Here is a 21,249-nt window from a genome sequence, read left to right as displayed (position 1 = left end):
ACACAGTTGCATTACACTCAAGTCTGACACCCTTCTCCGAAATGAAGGCAGAATTTATTTTATTTAGTAATTAAAGCTTAGGTTATGCGGAGACAGCCTTTCTACCTACAAAGATTAAACTCTGATTTCACAGAATCACAAAAAAATTGACGTTGGAAGAAGAGACGGCTGGAGGTCACCTGGTCCAACCCTGCTGCTCAAGCAGGGCCATCTATAGCAGGTTGCCCAGGACCACATCATGACAGCTTTTGAGGATATCCAAGGAAACTCCACAACCTCTTGGGGCAACCTGTGCCAGTGCTCTGTCACCTGCACAGCAAAGAAGTGCTTCCTGATGTTCAGAGAGAACCTCTGGTGTTCCAGTTTGTGCCCGTTGCCTCCTGTCCTGCCACTGGGGAACCACTGAACAGAGCCTGGCTCCATCTCCATTGCACCCTCTCTTCAGGTATTTAGATGCATTGATAAGATTCTGTGTCACACCCCTGTGCCTCCTCTTCTCCAGGCTCAGTAATTCCAGTTCTCGTGGCCTTTCGTCACCAGAGAGTTGCTCCAGCCCTTTGATCATCTTTGTGTCCCTACGCTAAACATTTCTCAGCATGTCCAGGTCTCTCTTGTACTGGGGGTCTCAGGACTGGACACAGTACTTCAGGCACAGCCTCACCAATGCTGAGAAGAGCTAAAGGACGACTCACCTCTCTTGACCTGCTGGTGATATTTTGCCTAATGCAGCCGAGAGCACCGTTAGCCTTCTTACTGCCAAGGGCACATTGCTGACACGTTCAGCTTAGCATCCAGCAGGACTCCTAGTCCATTTCTACAGACCTGCTTTCCAACTGGGTGGCCTCCAGCATGTACTGGTGCCTGGAGTTGTTCCTCCCCAGGTGCAGGACTTTGCTGAGCCTCACGAGGTTCTTGCCAGCCCATCTCTCCAGCCTGCTGAGGTCCCTCTGTGTGGCTGCGTGGCCCTCTGGGGTACCAGCCACTCCCTGTGGTTTTGTGCCATCTGTGAATTTGCTGAGGGTGCACTCTACCTCATTATCCAGACCATTAATGAAGAAGCTGAACAGGACTGGACCCAGTACTGACCCACTGGGAGTATTCTGCTCCATCTTGACCTCCAAATGTTTCTCTTAAAACATGTTACTGAATCACAGGAAACTTCTTATTCTACCAGTTTAGAAGCTTCTATTCTACGAGTTTATAATTATGTAACTTGTACGCACTGCTGTGAAAGGACGTTCTGATAGTTTACAAAACATGACTTTTAGTTATCGAGGTATGTTTGAAATACTGTAATAGTGGACACATTAAGGACTTACCCTTTCCGTCACTTTATCTACTTCTATATACATAAAGTTGAGATTTTGATCAAAGTGCTGATCTTTGAACACACCTTTTCGAATCATCTGAAAAATTAGCAAAAAGCAAGAGCTTTAGGTAAGGTATCTATGCGGTATCAAATCCATAATTAGCATCAACACCTACCAACTGATTGCAACATGAGTAATTTAGCATTTCTGAAATATACAGCAAAAGGACAGTGAGAAATAACTAGACTGAATAAAAAACACAGTTCAAGCCACTTGCAAAAGGAGAGAGCATCTTCCATTGACTTACGTATCTTTTTCAGGTCAGTGCTTAGAAGTTTTCTGCTTTCACTTTATACTTAGTCTATGAAAAAGAAGCTGTATACTTTCACTTCTTAAGATTTTAAATCAATATAAATTATACAGTCAGAGGATGTCTGATATTTACTTGCTGTTAAGAGAAGATGTATATGATAAGAAGCAGAATTCAGGCAGGAAATAGAAATTATGTTCTGCTGTTCATAACAGCAGTTTTAGATATTAATTAAAAGTCATATACTTATTTTCCGTACCTTGTTTGGCATCTTTCCTTTGAGATCCATGGCTAGTTTCAACATGTGGTTATTGGTTTTGCCAGGAAAGAGGATTTTTCCTGTATAAAGTTCATACAATGTGCAGCCTACAGACCACATATCTATACCATAGTCATAGATTTTTCCTATAACTGAAACAGAACAATGTAAGTTAATTCCATAAAAGCAGCTTTAAGGACATAATAGCAGACAGATGAAAGAAAAATCTGGTTTGGAAACTATATTGGTGCTTCTCCTCTTAGGAATAAGAACCTTAATTATCATAAATGCAGGATGCAAGCCTTTTCATTATGCTTCCCAGTTTTAGAAAGACAGGCTTTTACCTTACACCCAAACTAATCACTATACCTTAAGTCAGTCAAAAACCGCTAAGTCCAAACAGTACCTCTGAATTAAAACAGAACTACAACAAATCAGAATGACTTCTCCCTGTCCTCACTGAGCTGACCACCAACACATACGAAGAGTCACATATGCTTTCAAGTCTGAATTTTTTGACTGCCATCATATCTCCAGAGTGGTGTTTTGCTCAGACCAAGCAGGAAGTAAACTCAAGTCAAATTCTCATTTCATACTACTGGTATATACTACTGCTGCTTAAAATAAGTGTAACCAATCCAAATTTACTTACTGATTTCGGGAGCTCGGTAAAATCTACTAACTAGATATGGCGTGATATCGTTATCTGCGACATGTGAAGCTGATCCAAAATCACAAAGCTTTAATATCGTTTTAGACTCATTCACCTGAAGTTAAACATAAATACATGTTAGCACTAGTTGTAGACAAAGTTGGCAACAGCACCGTGAAAGTAACAATACATTTAAGTCAGAGATAAGAAAAACATTCAGTCTTTAAATTGCAGTTTCTTCCCGTATTTCAATCTTTCTTCTCTGTATTCTAAGGAAACCATCAAACCTTCTTAAACCAAAAGTGACAGTTAATGTCTTCAGATCCTAAGAAACATGAAAAAGGTCACTTTCACATATTTTTTTCTCTTACCATGTTACTTTTTTTCAAAGTTACTTCATTATTTCTGCATCAATTGTGTGTATTTACACATTACTTAGCAGCTTCCATCTGTAAAATGCTCAAAAACTAAACAGAAAATATTCCCAATTTTTTTTGTCTGCTTGTTTTAAGACTTCTTCACAGAGCACACTCATAGTGACATCTGCTGAGAGAGTCAGAAATAAACTCATAGCTTTGGACAATCATGGCATGACACTGAATGGCATGCAAAGGATTACTGAGTGAACATCACTTAAATTAGCAACTATTTAAGAAATAATGCAAAGAACAATAAAATCCCACATACCATTATCGCGGTACTTTCTAAATAGTTATTAAATAAGGTACATCATTTGCCACAGTGCCCAGACAACTCTCCCAAGGTATTAGGGCACCAGTTTCACTTTGCTTCATCTGAACTGGTACAAAAGTTATTTGATAAGGTAATCCCTCAAGCATCCTCTAAATATTATTCATATCCCTAGAGAATTAAAAGTTAGCATCGTCTGAACAGGCAGACAATATCCTACTAATCAGCCCAAGATGCAAAGGCATGTCAACCACTAAGGAGGTAAGCGAGACACTTCTGCAGTGTGACTTGAGACACGCCACATGAAGGGCAATCAAAAGTTGTTTAAAAACCTGAACGTGCTTAATTGCACCACCCTATCCCTAATGAATGCAACATGCACATTAAGCTGGTTACAAGAGAAACATCTTTCTAAACTCTGTAGTCATTAGTGAGCAAATCACTTGTTATGTATTTATATATATATATGGATATATATCTCCATTTTTTTCCCAGGTAATTCCATATTGGAGTTTAAATAATAAGAAATAGACTATTTATTTGGGTCACCTTACTTAATCAATCCTTTATTATTACCTACATGAAAGCAAGTCTTCTGGGTATCAAAAGTTTAGTTTCGAAATGGCAATGCACACAATGGAAATCCCTTTTTCCCTGACAGATTCCCAATTAAGCCATAACAAAGGAGTATTAGAACTTCCTAATATAAATATAATTGCAATGAAATGAAAAATAGTACACTTCAGAACAGAATGCATACATTTTTAAGATACAGAGAGAACCCCATAGAAATTGAACGTGTAGTCGTAGGAAACAATTTTTATATGTAAAATTGTCAAGGCCAGCATGTTATTCAGGTAAGTACTACTATTTTCCATAACAATGGGTACACTTATTATTAAAACAAATGCAGTCATATTCCTTGCTGCCTAATCATCACATTCAAGTACCTACTTGGTAAAGTCAGCCACTATATTAGTATTTAAATCTGTTAAACATTATTTCACAGCTGGTGATAAAAAAAGCTTTCTGGAAATGCCTACAAATGCTCAGTAAGGTGTCAGGAGGCCACCAACAACATGCAGTTATCCCATTCTCCACAAAGTATGGAAAAATATTGCTGGCCATGGATTTAATTCTAGATAATCCAATTGTAACAGTTCAGACTTCCACCTCTGGTATCCAGAGCACCATTCATAAAACAGAGTGCTGTTCGCATATCTCACGTTCAATCAGTAAATTTTACTGCAGAGATGGCAAGAACTGACCATTTTAATTAAAATAAAATTCTGTGTTTGTCACATGGGTGACCAACAAGAAAATTAAAGTCAACACACTTGATTCTTCTGATGTACCTGTTACACTGCTAACCACAATGTTTAATAGGAAAAAAAGAAGAGTACATGAAGGACTTTTCCCAATCATCTCATTCACACGAACAGAAGAATCTACTTCCAAGCTTAACCAAATTATTTCGATTTTGCAGAAAGCAAGAACACTTAACTACTGATGAAAGAAGTCCCAAGATTTTTCCTAAGAAAGGATGCTGTCTTTGGAAACTCTACTTTCTAAAAAGATACAATGGATGCAGGTTAGTTTGAGAAAGATTGCCTGAAAGATGTTATTTAGATGCTGCATTATACTTCTTACTAACTTATTTATACCATGATAGCATTTCATTTCAAAGCATAACAATTTATTTCAAAAGGTTTTCTTAACCTTTTCAGGTGAAGTAAATTTTTACTTAACCCAAATGAACAGAATGGTATTCATTTCACATCTTGATTTTATACTGTCCGTGCAAAATAGGTTTTGATTACGCGTTACTTACCAAAATATTATCTGGTTTAATATCTGCATGTAGGATATTGCATCTTTTAAGAAGTTTTAAAGCCAGGAACAACTGTTGGCTGTAGGAACGCACAGCTTTAATATGGAGACCAACATCTTTCCCATACTTTTTCAACACCTCTCGTAAATTCATACTATTGTAAGAAAGAGAAAGAACGGTAAAGAACTTAGCAAGGAAAATATACTTGCCTTCAAAATCTAAGATGACGAACATGAAGAAGCTAGTTAACTTCAGACATTTTTGGGAAAAGTTACACTCAACTTCAGATATATACCTTGCAATTTTCTACAGCAATAAATTAAGATGCTGAGCAATCAGATCCATCCTGTACTGCGTAATTTCTACTTACTAGACTGGACTGACATCACTTCAGAATATATTTTTAATCCAGATTAATTTGAGAGGATTACTTTGGACATGAACAGCATTTTCTTAACAACTGTACTGCCCCTGTACCGAGTTTCTTGAGAAATGAATGAAAACGAAAATATGCAAGAGATAGAAGTTGATGAGGCAGTGTTTTGATGATGAACAGCAGATAAAAAGAGCACTATTCCTGGACAAAGCCATCACTGGATTGAAACACTGTACAAGTGTGCTACAAAGAAACAGTACATCACAAGACAGTAGTTTGCCACATGGCTTATTAATGAAAACAAGTAGACATTTCAATAAACTTGTATTGCTTCAGCAAATGACTCATCTTCACCTCAAATATCTATGGCAAGAATTAAAATATGACAGAAAAATAGTGGATACAAATAATATCGAAGTAGGAATGGGAATTACTGCATGTATATCTATGAAAAAAGAGCGTCTACAATCAAACTGTCAAAGAAGCCTAATTATTTGAAGAAGTGAGCATGCAAACCACTTTCTTTCTTGGGTTGTTGTATATGCATTCTTCATAGAACATACATATACTCAACCTCTCTGGTAATGCATTTTCAACCCAAATTTGTAAAGAATTAGTCAAAAATTTGTCTTAGCTTTCATAAAAAGCAGTTAAGAGGAGCACCGGTGAGATGAACCATCTTTAATAATGCATTACTCTGTTTCAAATATTGACCAGGCATAAAGTTCACAATGACACTATGTAAACCTGAACTAGTTCAGCAGACTGTGAGTGTGTGCCTCCGGATTTCGGTTCTTAGTGTTCTTGAATGTTGGCAATAGAACAAGGTGTCAAAATTAGAACAATAGCCAAGTTAAAGATCACTTAGTACTACCTCACTTTTACAGAGAACCCCACCCATTTATCACCTTACCTCAGTGGCTCAAATACCAGACAGAGATGTTGTTTGTGGTAGAAGTGCCTGAACAACCTTAGACAATGAAACTTGTCATCAGGATCTGCATCATTGAGCTTCTTCAAAAATTCCAGTTCTTTTAGGCCAGTTTTTTGCCTGAAAACAAAAAAGCAGAATTAGAAAACGAAATGAGATTCTAGTACCTTGCTTAATCTACAGATTTACTTGCATTGTTTTAATTGTCAGAAAATGAGAAGTGTCTCGTGATTACATAATGTAGCGCTGCTTAAAAACACCAGCAGAGTGGTTTGCTGTCATTGTCTACCCATTCAATTCTTTGATCACCCGTGACTTTTTAACCTACTTATCCTTTCCTCTGCCCTCCTAGTTGTGTCCTGTAATATGACACTATTTCAAACAAAAACTACTTAACTACATACACTATTTAAAAAGTTTTAAACTAAACTGACTACACTCAAGTACATACACAAACCAAATTACCTTAACATACCAAACAAATAGCTTATTACCTTTTTTCTTAAACATTTCTAGATAGTATTCATATAGCTCAAAATTACAATTACACAGTTGTCAGTTACACAAACAGCAAGACAACTTTTAAAACTTCCAACATAAAATGCATAAAAAGTGGAAAAGATTTTCATTTAAGTTGCTCATAATGGAAGAAGACAACACATGACCACAACAATACTGTAGCAGATGCTGAAAGTGACTATTAGAGACAAGTCTTCATATAACATAATGCAGTTTAATTCATCACCCTAGTTAATGTTCACTCATTCTAAAAGACCTCCAGTAATTTTTGTCCTGCAGGCAGCGTTCCATCACTGTCTTATCTTATATGCATGCACGCATACAAAGAATATGCAAAGATAATTAACTTAGAGGTCTTCTTGTAAGTTAGAAATGACTGATTAGTATCCAACCCACAATTTTCCAAATGGATTTGGCCCATCAAAGCAATATTTGACAGTCTACAGCTCCCATCTCAGAAATCTTAGGGCTGGGCAGACCACATGAACAACTGTAAGCTTCTTTCTTGCCACCATACCCTGCAGCTTTGCAAATGAGATAGTGCCTGATGAAAATGCAAGTACCCTGCTCCTGTGATAGCTGTAAAGTGCAGATATACAGTCCTCAAGCGCTTCCAATTACATGGCTCATATTAGCAGAACAGGCTGGAATCACAGCTGTAATCTGTTACTTCACTTGAAACAAAGGAAGATTCAAATCACATTAGGAAAAACTTCCAGCAGTCTCACGTGCTTTATTACGGCATTATTAAGCAAAAACATTACTTACATAAGTTCATTGTTCCTGATGATTTTAACCGCTACTTCTTGGTTTGCTCTTGCCATGTCCCTGGCTCGTACTACATTACTGAAGACTCCCTGACCAGTGTAACCATAGACATTGTAACGTTTATCTAGAACTTCACCTATATTAACACCTGAAGGACAAAATCAAGTAATTTAAAGTAAGAGTTGTGAGTGACATGCATCATAAAACATTTTATGAAAAATAAATGATTCTGTATAATTCATAAAGAGGACAAAATGGTACAATTTTAAATTACCTAACATACAAAACATACAATGTTTATATCACCCAGCTTTGTGGAAACTACAGAGAACGAACTGTGCTTCAAAGCCTGGAATATTTGCATTCCTGAGGTTAAAACCTGCATGCTTACTTAATCCATTATACGAATATTTTGGCCTTCACACTTCAATACTGACTAGTGAAGTGAAACATGCCCACTTAATTATCTCCATTTTGAGTTGCAGATGACAACTACCACAACTGCTATCTGTATTCACTTGGATGCTTGTTCTCTTCGTTTCAGATCCTGGCAAGCACCCCTTACTTTGTGAGGGTGATCTCATGGCTCTAACTATGGACAGGTTTTAGTTTTACTTTGATTTTTTATTTATTTATTTAACGTATGAGTAACTCGATGCTACACAAGTGTGCAAGACCAGAAAACTACTGTGGGCATGCCACACTCAGTGAAGGCACAGCAGAACATTTCCATTAGAATGTTTCAGTACATTGACATGAGGATCTTTTTCATTTAGCATCCTTCTCTTATCTATAGTCGGAAATCAACAAATAAAACTTACGGTAATAGCCTTCGGCATCAGTCCAGTTATCCCTGAGATTTGGGTTTTCTTTGAAGTCTTTTCCAAACCCAGCTGCCCTTAAACGAGCACTCTGAAACAGAAAGAACGAAATTAACAGCTCTGGTTGCACACTCATATATTTTTCCTTAATGTATACTAATACAAACTAGGTCGATGTGATTAGGCACTTTTATCCTACTGAAACAGTGCTCTTCCCCACACTACAAACACACTTACCTTGTAGGAGAGAGAAACTACTGAACACAAAAGGCTATTTAAACACAAGCATTTGAAGACTGTTGCAAGGGAAGGGGGTGGGGACAACCAACAGAACTATTATTAAAGATGAGAAATGGGCCAAGTTTCAACTATTACCTACAGAGATTCTACACAAATCAAATTAGAACGCACATTTTGGGTCATCTGAATAAGACACTGCATTCAGTATGTTTGTAGTAAAGTTTAGCAATTTGAGGGGTAATTTTAATAGTTTAAGCCTTGAATTTCTGTTCATTCAGTGCCACTTCACAGAATCCATACTATTATACTTATGACCATACAATTATTACAATTGCTGTTGACATCTTTTAACAGATTTGGCAATATATTATCAAAAATCCAAATGGGTAGTACAAAACATCTTCAATTGCGCAACAGTTTTTTAGAGGGGGAACTGGTTACTTACAAGCTATTTAAATCCCTCCTTGCAATTTTGAAGTTTTTAAAAGAACAAAACCTCCATTGTTCTTTAAGTATTTATCTTTTTCCAGGTTTAAGTGTTCTGTTTTTTTGTTTGTTTGTTTTTGTATGTTATAGTGATACAAAGGCAGCCTTCTGTCACCAATACTTCTGTCAAAACTTACAGACTATGTCTGCCATAAAACAAGTTTAACTGGAGAATCTGAGTTAAGAAAAAAAATGTTACCTGTACATATTTCAAGTTGTTGCATATCAGCAACAACTAGTATCAAAACTATTCGCTGGACTGGCAAGATTTGCATGCCACTTCAGCACATTTACAGAAAAGCTGCTGGAATAGTGCAAAAAGTAAAAACAGGAAATGCAACTCTTCATCCAAGAACAAGCCACTACATTACTCCAACACAGCATCATTAGCAAATCAAAACACACTACACAGACACTTTCTAATCAACCATACACAAATCTCTGCAAAAAGTACACTTCCCTGAAGAAAGAACACTGCAGCATGCTAACATGAACATAAAAGAGTAATGTATAAATAAGTTTGTTACTGTGTGCAATCATAGGCCCCATTTAAACAGCAGATTATATCCCTGTTTATTCTGGCAAAAATCCTCTTAATTTCAGCAGGTTTTTTGTGTGTGTGTTTTTTTTCCACCCCCCACTGAAATATTAACTAACAACCACTTTGTCTGCCTCAGCTGATCAAAAGAACACATTATCCACTCAGTTACACGTGCTTGTACAAATCAGCATTCCCACAAACCTCAAGCAACAGCAACTCCTCAACAAAAATCAAGCAGGGAAAAAACGATACATTTCATCTCCAAGAATTACCTACATCAAAGTATGCAGCAAACATATCATCTGATTCTGTGAACATATCAGGAGCTAGCAGTTTCTTCTGAGCTGAACCTTAAAAGGAAATTTAGGTTACTCAACATGAAAGAGATGACAAACTTATAATTGCTACCAATACAATTTTTGACTTGATATTCTTACAATATAATCTCAAAATCGATATGGTGGCAAACAAGTGGCTTTACTAACAAATACCATTTTATATCCTAGAAATACAAAACTCAGATTGGTTAAGTTCTTCAAAGCACTCAAAAAATTTGCACCTCCTTGAAAAATTAAGTATGACAGCTTTCAAGCAACTCACATAACAAAAAGAAAGAAAGAATAAATACTGTACATGATCCCTACAGACAAGGACAGTGTGTATATGTATTAAAAAACTGACATGTTTTTAATACACAAGTTCAGGGGTTTCTGCTAATCACAAAGTATTTTAGTAAAAGTTGAAAAGCCCAGAAATCCTTTCTTCGGTTAGTGCTTTCTTCAACCATGTCAAAGAGGATCTCATGTAGCTTACAGTTAAGGACAAAGTTAATTATGTTTAAGAGAGAAACATAAGAGAATCTTAATGTGGGCAAGATTATCCCTTTCTCACCTTTTAATCATCTTTAAAGTCCCAAAGACATTTTACTTGGTTGACAAGATAAAAACAAAGAAATACAAATTAAGCACACATTAGTGAATGTAAATAACCTTCAAACTATTTTGCAACACAAATTATGATAGCATTCCTTCATGACCATAGTGAATTACACATACTCCGTTTAGGATATCAAGCAATGGAGAAAAATAAACCCTTTACCTCGGTATTCTTCAGTTCTCATAATGCCTACAGACTTTCCTACAAAGTATCTGGACTGAAATCTGAAAGCATCACAATTGCTCATCCATCATGCTGACACCATTGTTTCCAGGTGTAGATCCTTCCAGCAACTGCCTTAAGTTTTCTTCGTTTGAGTTGCTGATGTTTTCACTGGGCTACAACGAGTTACTAACTAGTTCCTTAGCGACTTACTATCATGCCTCTATAGGAGGGCAGGATATAAATCAAAAATAGCTCTGACAAAAAACAGATGATCCACTGTTTCCTGCTGTTGTTATAGCCACCCCTGATCCAGAATCCTACCAACATAAAAGAAATCCTTGACATCATGTGCGTATTCGATCAGTTTTTTAAAATAAATCTCTTGTATCTTAAAAATGTCTGTGTAGTTAACAGCTGTATTTCCCTGTACATTAGTGGACAAAATGAGAAAACATATATCTCATAAAAAAGGAACAAGGTACTATTGACTGTACACATAGAAAAGACTCAGTTTCAACTTGTGCTATGCTTAACAGAGGGAAGGTGCTTAGTATGGTTCCTTCCACCTCCACTGCACAAGAATAATCTGAAAACATACTGCTCAAGGGAACACCAGGACAAACTACAGAGCAGTTTGTCATGATACCAGTCCCAGAGAAATGCAGCTTTACTACTGCAAGGCACCATCCACTAGGACACAGCTTATTTATTTCCCAAAGATGTATCTAGTACATGATACAAAATGCAAGCTAAACTGTCCAACTATCTCCTGAAGGGTTTTGCAGGTTAAACAGCATAATGCTGCAATTACCTGAGTAGTTAAACTAGCCCAAGTATATTTGTGTGGCAACTAGAGACACACCTTTGACTGCTTGGAAGATTTACAGCAATTCCATTTCAAAGGACAAAAAAAAAGGCAGTTTTTCCAAACACTACAGGCTGAATTCTATGAAGGTGTAAAAAGAAACCAAGCGATGGCTCTTTTGCAGCATTCTGCTTATGAGCTGAGCATTCACACACAGTTTTATACAGTGGTTATTTCAGATTCTTACCATTGTTCTGTTCAACCGTCATGAGGTTGTGCTTGGCTTTCACTGATGCCTCAAATGTGTCCACGTTTTCCCGTTCGTACTCTTTAACATCAGCAGCTACCCTTTCTAGGATGTCATCTGGCGAATTTGAGCGACTACGCGTACTACTTTGAGGACTGCTTGGTTCAGATGGCACAGATATATTACTGTCTTCTGGCTGGCCCTGGCCCTTGTATTTCTAAACAAACAGAATTATTAATCTCAGCATCACAGTTTATCACAATTATTTTTTATGTTCATTCTGAACGCTTTGTGCTAAAGTTAAGCTTTCATAATCACCTACATCTCTAACGGCAACAGATTTGTAGAACTGGATACAGTTTGTGAAAACTCATTCTGCTAAATGCACTACTGCTGAAGCCAAAAAATCAAGCTAAAAAGTTGTCTTTTCAGGCTTTTATATTTCTGTAAAAGTTGAATTTAGTGAAATCAACGGATTTCCTTGGGCTTGACAAAAAGTCAATGCTTCCAGATTTATTCTGAAACCACTTCGGCACACAGAGTGAAAGAGAGTCCTTAAGAAAAAAAATAATCATAGTTCTAAAGAATTTTTACAATGAGCATTGCATAAAACTCAAAATGTGACTATTGTAACATAGACCTTATTTTAAACAGCACTAATTATGAGCAATATTTTTACAAATAAATATGCTAAAGCATTTTGCCTACCGCATTCTAACCATGTGCTAAATCCCATCCTTAAAAAAAAAAAAAGACACCCAACTTGTGGTTTAGAATTACAACCCCTTGGCTTGGCCTCAGCTCCCTTTCAGGGGACTCAACCACGTCATACCTGTTACTACTGCCACCTTCTTACAAGGAGCAAGACCTTCATGGGAATAAATTCCCATGTACAACTAAATACATTATTTACTTTCACGAAGGGGGCACCCACGTGATAATACAACCACATACCTGAACAATTGCTTCCCGCTGTAACCTTCTTTGTCTTATCTCTGCTTCTTCATCTTCTTCTTCCAAATCAAAATCTTCAAGACTATAAAAATATAATTACTTTTTATATAACATTATTAAGATAAGATTACATACTGAATTTTATCAAATGCAGTTTTTAGTGTAGAAAACACATGATAAAATATTAAACAAAGGCTATTCAGCTAACTCAGAAAGCAAAGGTGTAACCTCACACACTGGGATTTAATACATCTCCTTACTGAGAAAAGGTGCCTTTTGTTATCTCACTGGGACTCAGTATTTTATTTGTAACTGCAAACCTGATTGTTATGAATGCATATTCTTATTCAGTTGGATTAATTAGATATTTAGCGAGTACAAAAACAATTTGCTAGTGGCAATCCTTTCAGCTGTTACAGTTTTTCAAGCAATAAGCTGAGATACACACAGACCGAATGATTTTCACAAGATATTAATCAAGTTGAATTTAGCAACCAAACCACATATCATCCCCTCTGGCCTGCCCACTAGACAACAGATTTTGATACTCTAGGGTATCTCAACAGTCATTTGACAAGATTTTAAGTACTAAAACATGTGATTAAAGTTTTAGGTGACAAGCCAGAAACTACAGCATGAAATAAAAACATCAATTCATTCTCCATGTAATGAGATCTGTATTTTCAGATAAGAAGCTTAAGTTAGATCTTAAAACTTACTTTTCATCCGATGAAGATTCCTGTTCAACTTTCATACCCTCAGAAAGACTACCTTTAAATTTGTCTTCTTTAACTTTGCTTCTACTCCTACGTCTATGGCCACCACGTGACCTGGACCTCCTTCGAAGGCGAGATCTACTTCTTCGGCCTCTATCCCTAGTAACAGTAAGAGGGTTATTTTTTTGGTTTTGTTTTCTTGATTTTTAAAAGAAAGGGAGGAAAATCAATTCAAGAAACAAAGATACACAGCAACTCCAAGTAACAAATCAATTTGTGGAGCACAAAATTAATTCAACTACGCTAGGACATAAATGTGGACTGAAAATGCATAAATCTTTTTTCTTCTCAGGAGATGCTTAATGTTTTTTAATTCCCATTTTAAGAAACAAAATGGAACTGTGGTATCTTTACCTCCTCCGAGGAGACCTACTCCGCCTTCTTGGTGATCGGCTACGCCGAAGAGGTGACCGAGACCTCCTTCTAATGGGTGACCGAGACCTTCTTCTGGATGGAGACCATCTGCTGGGTGGGCTGATATCTTTTGATCTTTCACGTCTGGACAAAATATCATCTCTGGTCCGCGTTCTAAAAGTAAAGAGAGAGAACAGTAGTAAAATTAGGAGCAAAGTGAAAAAAACAAACCTGCAATTCCTTCTAAAAGCTCGCTTTAAGTATCTCACTGCAGGTGAGGGTCCACCAGACGGGCTTCTGAGGGCAGAAAATGGATAAAAATGCATTGCAGAGCTGGCTGCCCTCCTTGCAGGTTTCTTCCCACGCTGGGAAATACATGCCCATACATAGGTCTAGTTTAGGACAATTCTGGAAACAAAGCTCAATTGCTATGACAAAGTTGAGAAAGGTTTTAAAACAGAGCTCGTATTTGGGTCTTACTTAAATAGTGGCCTGTTTTCATGTTTATCAGAAGCTGTATTTAAGCAGCAAAGAAAACCCAAAAACTAATTATTGAAATTCTCAGAAACTTCACAATACGGTTTAAATTTAGCACAAAGCTACTCCACAGCAATGATTTCCATGTCTTCCTCAATTTGGGCACTAGAACTGGACTGTTTCAGCATTTCACACATTCTAGTACAGCAGCTGGAAACTACAATTCTCACTTAACCCTTCTCAAATTTAAAGAAGTTAGACACCATGTACTGTTCAAAATTTGTTCGTTCTTGTCTACATAGATGCACAATTATTTAAGAAAGAAAAACATCCTTGATGAGCCAACTATATTTAAAAGCTTAATTGTATTCCTTGACCCAAAATTGTAAAGAATGAATGCTAAAAAAGTATTTGACAGCTATTCTGACAAGGCTGCAACATAAACTCTTGGAAATATTTCTATGCCATTGTTCAAATAAACCATTGCTATTCTATTTCGTTTAATTTTCTTTTAAATTGAATCAGGACAAGTTATTGCTGTACGCCATCAATGAACAAAGTCTCTCGGGTCTGAAAGATTAATTCTACCCATTCTGTAATGATTTTTTATTTTTTGCAACTATTATTTCAGGTTCAAATACCCTATCTATGTATAAGGGACACATATACAGAACTGATGCATAGGAGTGAATGGTGAGACACAAAAAGTTAAGGGCATACAGAAGTTCTGCCAGTTTCTGCAAGAATCCAACGATGGAGCAGGCTGATTGATCTCTTTATCCCATTTAATTTAGGCTGTGTTCTTGTGAACAGTATTACCAAAAAACAATAATCAGAGGATAAACTGACAGTTCTAGGCTTCCTAATTAACAAAGTGGTTGTACTGCCAAAATATCAAAATATCTCTAAGAAAAAGAATTTCAGTCATAGAACTAAGCATCTTACATGACTAGAACACTGGAAACAAACAGGAAAAATAAAGTTACTGGCAATCTGTGGTTAGAAATGCTTGTCAAAGATGAATTTCTCTGGCAGCCTGTGTAGTTACAGGTAGTTAATATTCCAACATAGAAGTGTTGGCTCAAGACTTTCCGCAAAAACATCTCCTGATGATTTGCAAACACTTCCAGCAGAAAGTACATGTATTTCTCAGTAGTCCCCTACTCATGACAGCATTACCAAAGTTACCTTTCTATAAACTTGACAGCACAATTCTAGACATATGCATCACTTGAAGCAGTGTTGAGACAACTAATTCAAACTGGCTACACTGCCAGCTGTCATTAGAAATGAAAAGTGAAAGATGTAAAACGCTAAGACAGACAAATACCACATCAAAGAAGCTTAACGGCATGCCCATTCACCGAGAAGCAGTCAGATAAACTGGTTGCATTTACAATACTCATTCAGTCTGGTTAACACCACTAGGGCCATTCTCCAAAGCACCTGCACTATTGCTTATCAACAGCACAGTCAAAGCAAGCTGGTAACCGTGCCTGTGGAAGATACCCATACTTGAAACTAGAGTAACCCTGGTGATGCAGGCAGAACGACTTTCACACTTACGTGATGCTAATTACCAAGTTATATCTGAGTGGTTCCAAGGTGCGAGTTCATACTTCTTAGTTCTCTGAATGTGTGAAGCTAAAATCCATGTTAAAAAGTTTAAGACTATTTAAAACTTATTCATCATCCAAAAGCGATGCTGAACGCTTTTGCCCGCTGAATTGTTTTTGCATTTAATGAGTTATCTTCCAGAAGAATATACATTTTTGTTGTTCTCTGGAAACTTACCATCCAGGCCGTGTCGGCTTCAGAGACGGGGATACTAGGAATTATCACCTGATGGTTTACACCAGATCTCAAGGTAACTTCTTTTCAGAGGCTAAACCACCTTTTAAAACAAATGCTAAACGTGCACTAAAAAGGTTTCTGCCTGTCCTCCCTCAGTTGGGTGTATGCAGAATACAGCAATGATACATGAGCTCAGTCTCAGCAGTAACACAGATCAATACAGAGAAACGCTACCGTACCTATAGCAAACGAGTGACAAAATACTTAAGAAAAAAACAACTAAGAAGGACATCTTGATACTAAAGATTTGTTTACATCGTGCTGACAGTATGTCTACTTTGGGGGGGGTGTGGTGGTGTTAATTACCCACTGTCAGTCACCACTGACATTTAAGAGTAGAGGGAAGAGAGAGAGCTCTCTTCTCAGGAATTCCTGAAAACAAACCTATTAACTAAAACACAAATTGGAAATTCAAATCTGGATGGAACAGAGTGACAAAAGGCCAAACCTGAACTATAAAACTTGCTCACAGTACTGGTGTGAGCAGCAAGTAACTCGGTATTTTAACAACCAACACCGAGTCTGCATGTCTGGGGGGGGGAATATTTTTGAAACCTGAACCACATACAAAGGAAACTTGTAACATACAATCAGATTCCCCTTTTAATAACTATTTTCAAAATAAAAGAGAAACACCAAACTAGAAGACAGTTCACCCCATAAGGCATTTTTGCAATGGTTCATGACATCTTAAAGTTACCTGGGAGAAGACAGACGCCTCCTTTCCGATTCTCTTCTTTTCCTTTCTACTGATCTACTCCTCAGTCTTCTACCTGGAGACCGGGTTCGAGAGGGGGATTTACTCTGTTTAGACCTACGATCATTAAAGAGAGGGGATCTGCTTCTTCTCGACTTTTCACGTGGTTTGGGAGATAAGCTTCTTCCTTTTGGGCTTCGGCCAGGTCTTCTAGGGGACCTGTTTTCTTTCCCTGAAGAAGCATCTTTAGAAGGAGATTTAATTGGCTTTTTTTCTTTGTCAGTCTCTGATCGCCTAGATTTTCTATCTTTGGACCGTGATCGTCTATCTTTGGATTTGCTTCTGAGTTCTATTGGAGATTTGGATTTTCTGCCACGATCTCGACTTTTGCTTTCATTTACAACCGGAGACTTTCTGCGATCTCTTGATTTACTTTTATCATCAGCCTTATTTCTGTCTTCTGGGGGAGATTTAGACTTCCTATTTTTCTCCTGAGATCGCCTTTTGAGCATCGGAGATCTTGATTTCCTTGTCTGATCTTGAGACTTACTTCTTTTGTAAGGGCTTTTGGATTTTCTCCTTTCTTTTGACTTGCTTCTAGTTGTCTTCTCTTTGATTCCGTCAACTCCTACCTTGCTTTTCTTTTTGTCAGACCTGTGCCTAGTCCTTTCTTTTGATTCACTCTTATTTCCTTTCTTGGAACTAGCTTTATTTTCCACAGGTTCTAGTTTCCCCTTGGTGCTTGACTTTGTTGCGGGCCTCGTCCCATTCCGCGCTTTTTCATTAATTTCCCCCTCTTCTTCAGATCCTGACTCGTAACCTTGTAATATTAATCCCATACCAGACTGGACTTTTCCTTCCATTAATTCATTTTCAAGTTCAGCTTTCAATAATGCTCTTTGTTTCTCCAAGTCTTCCAGAGGAGCTAGAAAATCAATTTTAGTTCTTTTAGCTGGTCCATCTTCTTTGTCAGAGGCATCGGCTACCTCTTTCCGTTTATGTTTCTTATGTTTGTGTCTGTGTTTGTGTTTTTTGTCCTTATCTTCTTCTGAAGAATGTTTATGTTTCTTGTGTTTATTTCGATGTTTGTGTTTCTTTTTTTTGTGTCGGTTGTGCTTGTTCTGAGGTTGGTCTGCCTCCGATACTTCCCCATTTTCTTCATTTGTACTTTTCTCCGACACATTAGTATCCTCAGCCCTGCAAAAATAAATACAGATTAGTATTAGCAACTCACTTCAGTCACTTTATCTCATGTTACTTTGCTAGCCTTTTATGATAGAAGTAGGATTTATCTGCTTTTGAGAGAATTAAAAGTGTACAGCCATTGTAACGAGGTTATAACAGCAGATTCATCATGAACAGACAGCTGACTGCAAAAAAAAAAAAAAACAACAAAAAAACACCACAGAAGGAAGGTACAGCAAATCATCTTTCTTATTTGCTGCTCTACTCACATGCCTAACTCAAGCTATGCCTTTTAAAAGTACTTTCAAATGGCAGGCCACGGTTTTGCTTCCAAGACCAAAACTTATACCAAGGGATGATTCTGACCACCTAAGTAAACCATTGTGCAAAACTTCAGGCAGAGCAGACTGATTCTCTTGTTACTCCTTTCTGTATGTGTATGCACCTGTCGGAAAATAAAAAACTGTTTTTATGATCTATTTATATTTGCAAAGCAGGGAACACTATCAAGGACAGAAGAAATTAAGGAAGTTTAATTTCAGAAAAGCCTTCCAATCGTATATAGAAGACTATCGGCTTCATGAGAAAAAAAAGCAGTTATCTTTAGACCTGCAGGATGGCATTGGACAAAAAAATAGAAAATAAGTATACAGCAGGTTATTAAAATTAGAATAGTAGTATCTAAAAAAAAAACTCAATTCAATTAGCTAGTAAAAGCAATGTGCAATTTAATTAGTACAACACCTTCAAAAGTTACATTATCCAGCCCTGACATGTCAGGCATTCATTTGTGTTACCTTCCTTAGAAGCCAAAACTGGATTATCAATAGACTTGCACAGTGTTTAGCAAATACCTTCTTCAGAACATCAATTAAGTTATCAGCTATGCTACAATGGATATTTGCCTTCTGAAATCTATTGCCAAATCACAGCACAGGTGCCAGCTAAATTAACCTTTCCACAAACTCACCCCACCTGCACTAGTTTTGGAATTTACCAACACTTCAGTCATTTAAATACAGATCTTTCTCAGGCTTGCTCACAGACAAGAAGTTCTCTGACCACGATGGCCTGGAGCAGTGGTGGGATATGCACAGAAAGGTGGAGACATCCTCTGAACTCTGCTAGGGTCATATGCCCAGCAATCCAGTAGTTCAAGTGTATCAGAAATATTCTAAGACATCTAAAGGACAGCACCTCACTATAAATGAGATCAGTGTTTTCCTAATTAAGAACAGGATGTATAAACAGCACAGTACAGGATTCTCTCCTACCTGAGTTGGTGCAAAATCAAGTACTGGAAAACAAACCTGACTTTTTGGTGATATTCACCAAAATAATTTGCTAAGACCATTAACCCTTTATTGTTCTGAAGTGTTCTCCTTCACTTTTCAAGGGGACAGACTGGGAGTTAAAAAATACTGAAGTTTCCAATAGAAACTTAAGTCTGAACACTGTATGTTTTCTCTTTTATATCTCCACCACTACTACTGCTTACTGCAAAGCAGGGTATTCCTCTTAACTGCCCCCTCCCGTCACTTGACACCATTGTGACAAGAGAATATCCAAAAGAAAGAGGACAAACTGTGTGATGAGTTCATTCAATGTCACATTAGGCACAAAAAAAATACCAAAAAAGAAAAAAGGGTTAGGTTTAAAACTTTCTCAGTTTGGATTTACAATCCACATAGCATCCAAATAGCATCAGTGCAATGAGTTAGCAAAAGAGCAGAGAAAGGTGGCAAGGGGAGTACTGAGGTAACTGTGCATCTTTTAGGATTTCTTTAAGCTGGCTACAGGAAGCTGTGAGTACCCTGTTAACATGCTGATGTCCTTCCAGTACATTATAGAAATATTAAGGAACAGCAACAAAAAAACCTAATCTGTTCAAGCTGCTCCAGATAAGGTGACACCAAAAGCCAGGAGGAAGTTTTTTTTAATCAAATGTATCACCGCGTTATGTAAGATCTTTGCCTCACTTTCTGCAAAAGCGAGCTGGTAGCAGAGGCCCCAGACGGGGTGCAACCCCACGGCAGCATCTCTGGCCACCAGATTGCTAATATGACCGCCCGTTTTCTTCGCTTTTGCGCCTCAAACACTCAATTATTGATAAGTTCTGTCAGTGTGAGGTATTTCGGTCAGTTCACGTGCAGGATTTCCCTCAAGCAGTGCCGTGGGAACACGCACAAACTTTCGCTGCATGTGAACGGCTCGGAGCTGGGAAAGCTTTTAGGGAGACCTCACAAAGCAGGAGGCAGAGAGGTAGCTGCACATTTTGGGGCCAGAGGCTTCAGCCTGAGAGGGGTCAGGACTTATTCGTGTGACAGCCCCGGCACCAGAGGGAGTTCAGGAAGCTCTGCGAGGAGGCGGCGCCCATTTTTCCTACCTTCGGGCTCCCTCTCACCGCCTCATTTCCTCGCTTTGCCTCTCCGAGCGCCCTTATTTTTATTTTTTGTTTTACACCCCTACACTCGCGTCCTTTACTCCCGGAATTAACCGGGGAAAAAAAAAAATAAAAACATTAAAAAAAATTAAAATCCTCAGAGGGCAGAACCCAGGCACGGAAGCACCTCGTGGGGCCACACGAGGAGGAGGAGGAGGAGGAGGGCAGGCCGAGGCGGGAGGAAGGCTCGCCTCAGCGCCCTCCGAGCCCGCGGCCCACGCGGTGCCGGCCCCGCGCCTTCCTCCCTCTCCTCCTCCTCCTCCTCCTCTTCCTCCTTCTCCTCCTCCTCGCGGTCGCCGTGCCCCGCCGGCCGCCTCTTAGTAACCCCTCTCCCTCCACGCCGCCTCCCTTCTCCCTCCTCCCTCCACCAGCGCTCCCCTCACCCCCATCCCCTTCTTCTTCTTCTTCCTCCCCTCCCTCCTCCTCCTCCCCCCCCCCCCCGCCGCCCCCTTACTCGGGCGCCCGCAGCAGCTGGGGCTCGGCCGCGGCGGCCATTTTGAACGTCCCAACTCCTGCGCCGCCGCCGCGCACGCGCGCCCTGCACGGCCGGGAGGAGCCGGGGCCGGGGATGGGGCCGGGGCTTGGGGCCGGCAGCCGAGGCGGTGGCGGCGGCGGCGGCGGC

At 38.6% G+C, this 21,249-nt stretch overlaps 1 protein-coding gene and 1 long non-coding RNA gene across 6 annotated transcripts in view; one reads left to right on the top strand and one right to left on the bottom strand.

Moving 5' to 3' along the window:
- Positions 1 to 5,068, top strand: part of LOC137850694 (uncharacterized) — a 21,214-nt gene extending 16,146 nt beyond the window's left edge. The window contains exon 4 of one of the 2 annotated variants that reach the window (XR_011092750.1): positions 4,708 to 5,068. This is a non-coding gene — a long non-coding RNA (uncharacterized lncRNA). Of the gene's footprint in view, positions 1 to 133; positions 1,326 to 4,707 lie in introns of those variants that run through there. The other variant, XR_011092749.1, reaches the window with a different exon arrangement.
- Positions 1 to 21,249, bottom strand: part of PRP4K (pre-mRNA processing factor kinase PRP4K) — a 25,688-nt gene extending 4,439 nt beyond the window's left edge. Inside the window, exons 1-15 of one of the 4 annotated variants that reach the window (XM_068670969.1) lie at positions 21,082 to 21,199; positions 18,454 to 18,629; positions 17,003 to 18,196; positions 13,972 to 14,145; positions 13,561 to 13,716; positions 12,842 to 12,923; positions 11,888 to 12,104; positions 10,011 to 10,084; positions 8,468 to 8,558; positions 7,647 to 7,794; positions 6,342 to 6,479; positions 5,053 to 5,206; positions 2,532 to 2,646; positions 1,880 to 2,031; positions 1,320 to 1,406 (exon numbers count right to left, since the gene is read on the bottom strand). In XM_068670969.1, coding sequence (XP_068527070.1) covers positions 1,320 to 1,406; positions 1,880 to 2,031; positions 2,532 to 2,646; positions 5,053 to 5,206; positions 6,342 to 6,479; positions 7,647 to 7,794; positions 8,468 to 8,558; positions 10,011 to 10,084; positions 11,888 to 12,104; positions 12,842 to 12,923; positions 13,561 to 13,716; positions 13,972 to 14,145; positions 17,003 to 18,196; positions 18,454 to 18,455 — 2,784 coding nt within the window. In that variant the 5' untranslated portion in view covers positions 18,456 to 18,629; positions 21,082 to 21,199. Of the gene's footprint in view, positions 1 to 1,319; positions 1,407 to 1,879; positions 2,032 to 2,531; positions 2,647 to 5,052; positions 5,207 to 6,341; positions 6,480 to 7,646; positions 7,795 to 8,467; positions 8,559 to 10,010; positions 10,085 to 11,887; positions 12,105 to 12,841; positions 12,924 to 13,560; positions 13,717 to 13,971; positions 14,146 to 17,002; positions 18,197 to 18,453; positions 18,630 to 18,981; positions 19,109 to 21,081 lie in introns of those variants that run through there. The other 3 variants (XM_068670967.1, XM_068670970.1, XM_068670966.1) reach the window with 3 other exon arrangements.

This window comes from Anas acuta, chromosome 2, assembly GCF_963932015.1.
Source record: "Anas acuta chromosome 2, bAnaAcu1.1, whole genome shotgun sequence".
Lineage (NCBI taxonomy): Eukaryota > Metazoa > Chordata > Aves > Anseriformes > Anatidae > Anas > Anas acuta.
The sequence above is the reverse complement of the archived record's forward strand: the minus strand, read 5'-3'. Positions and strand labels throughout refer to the sequence as shown.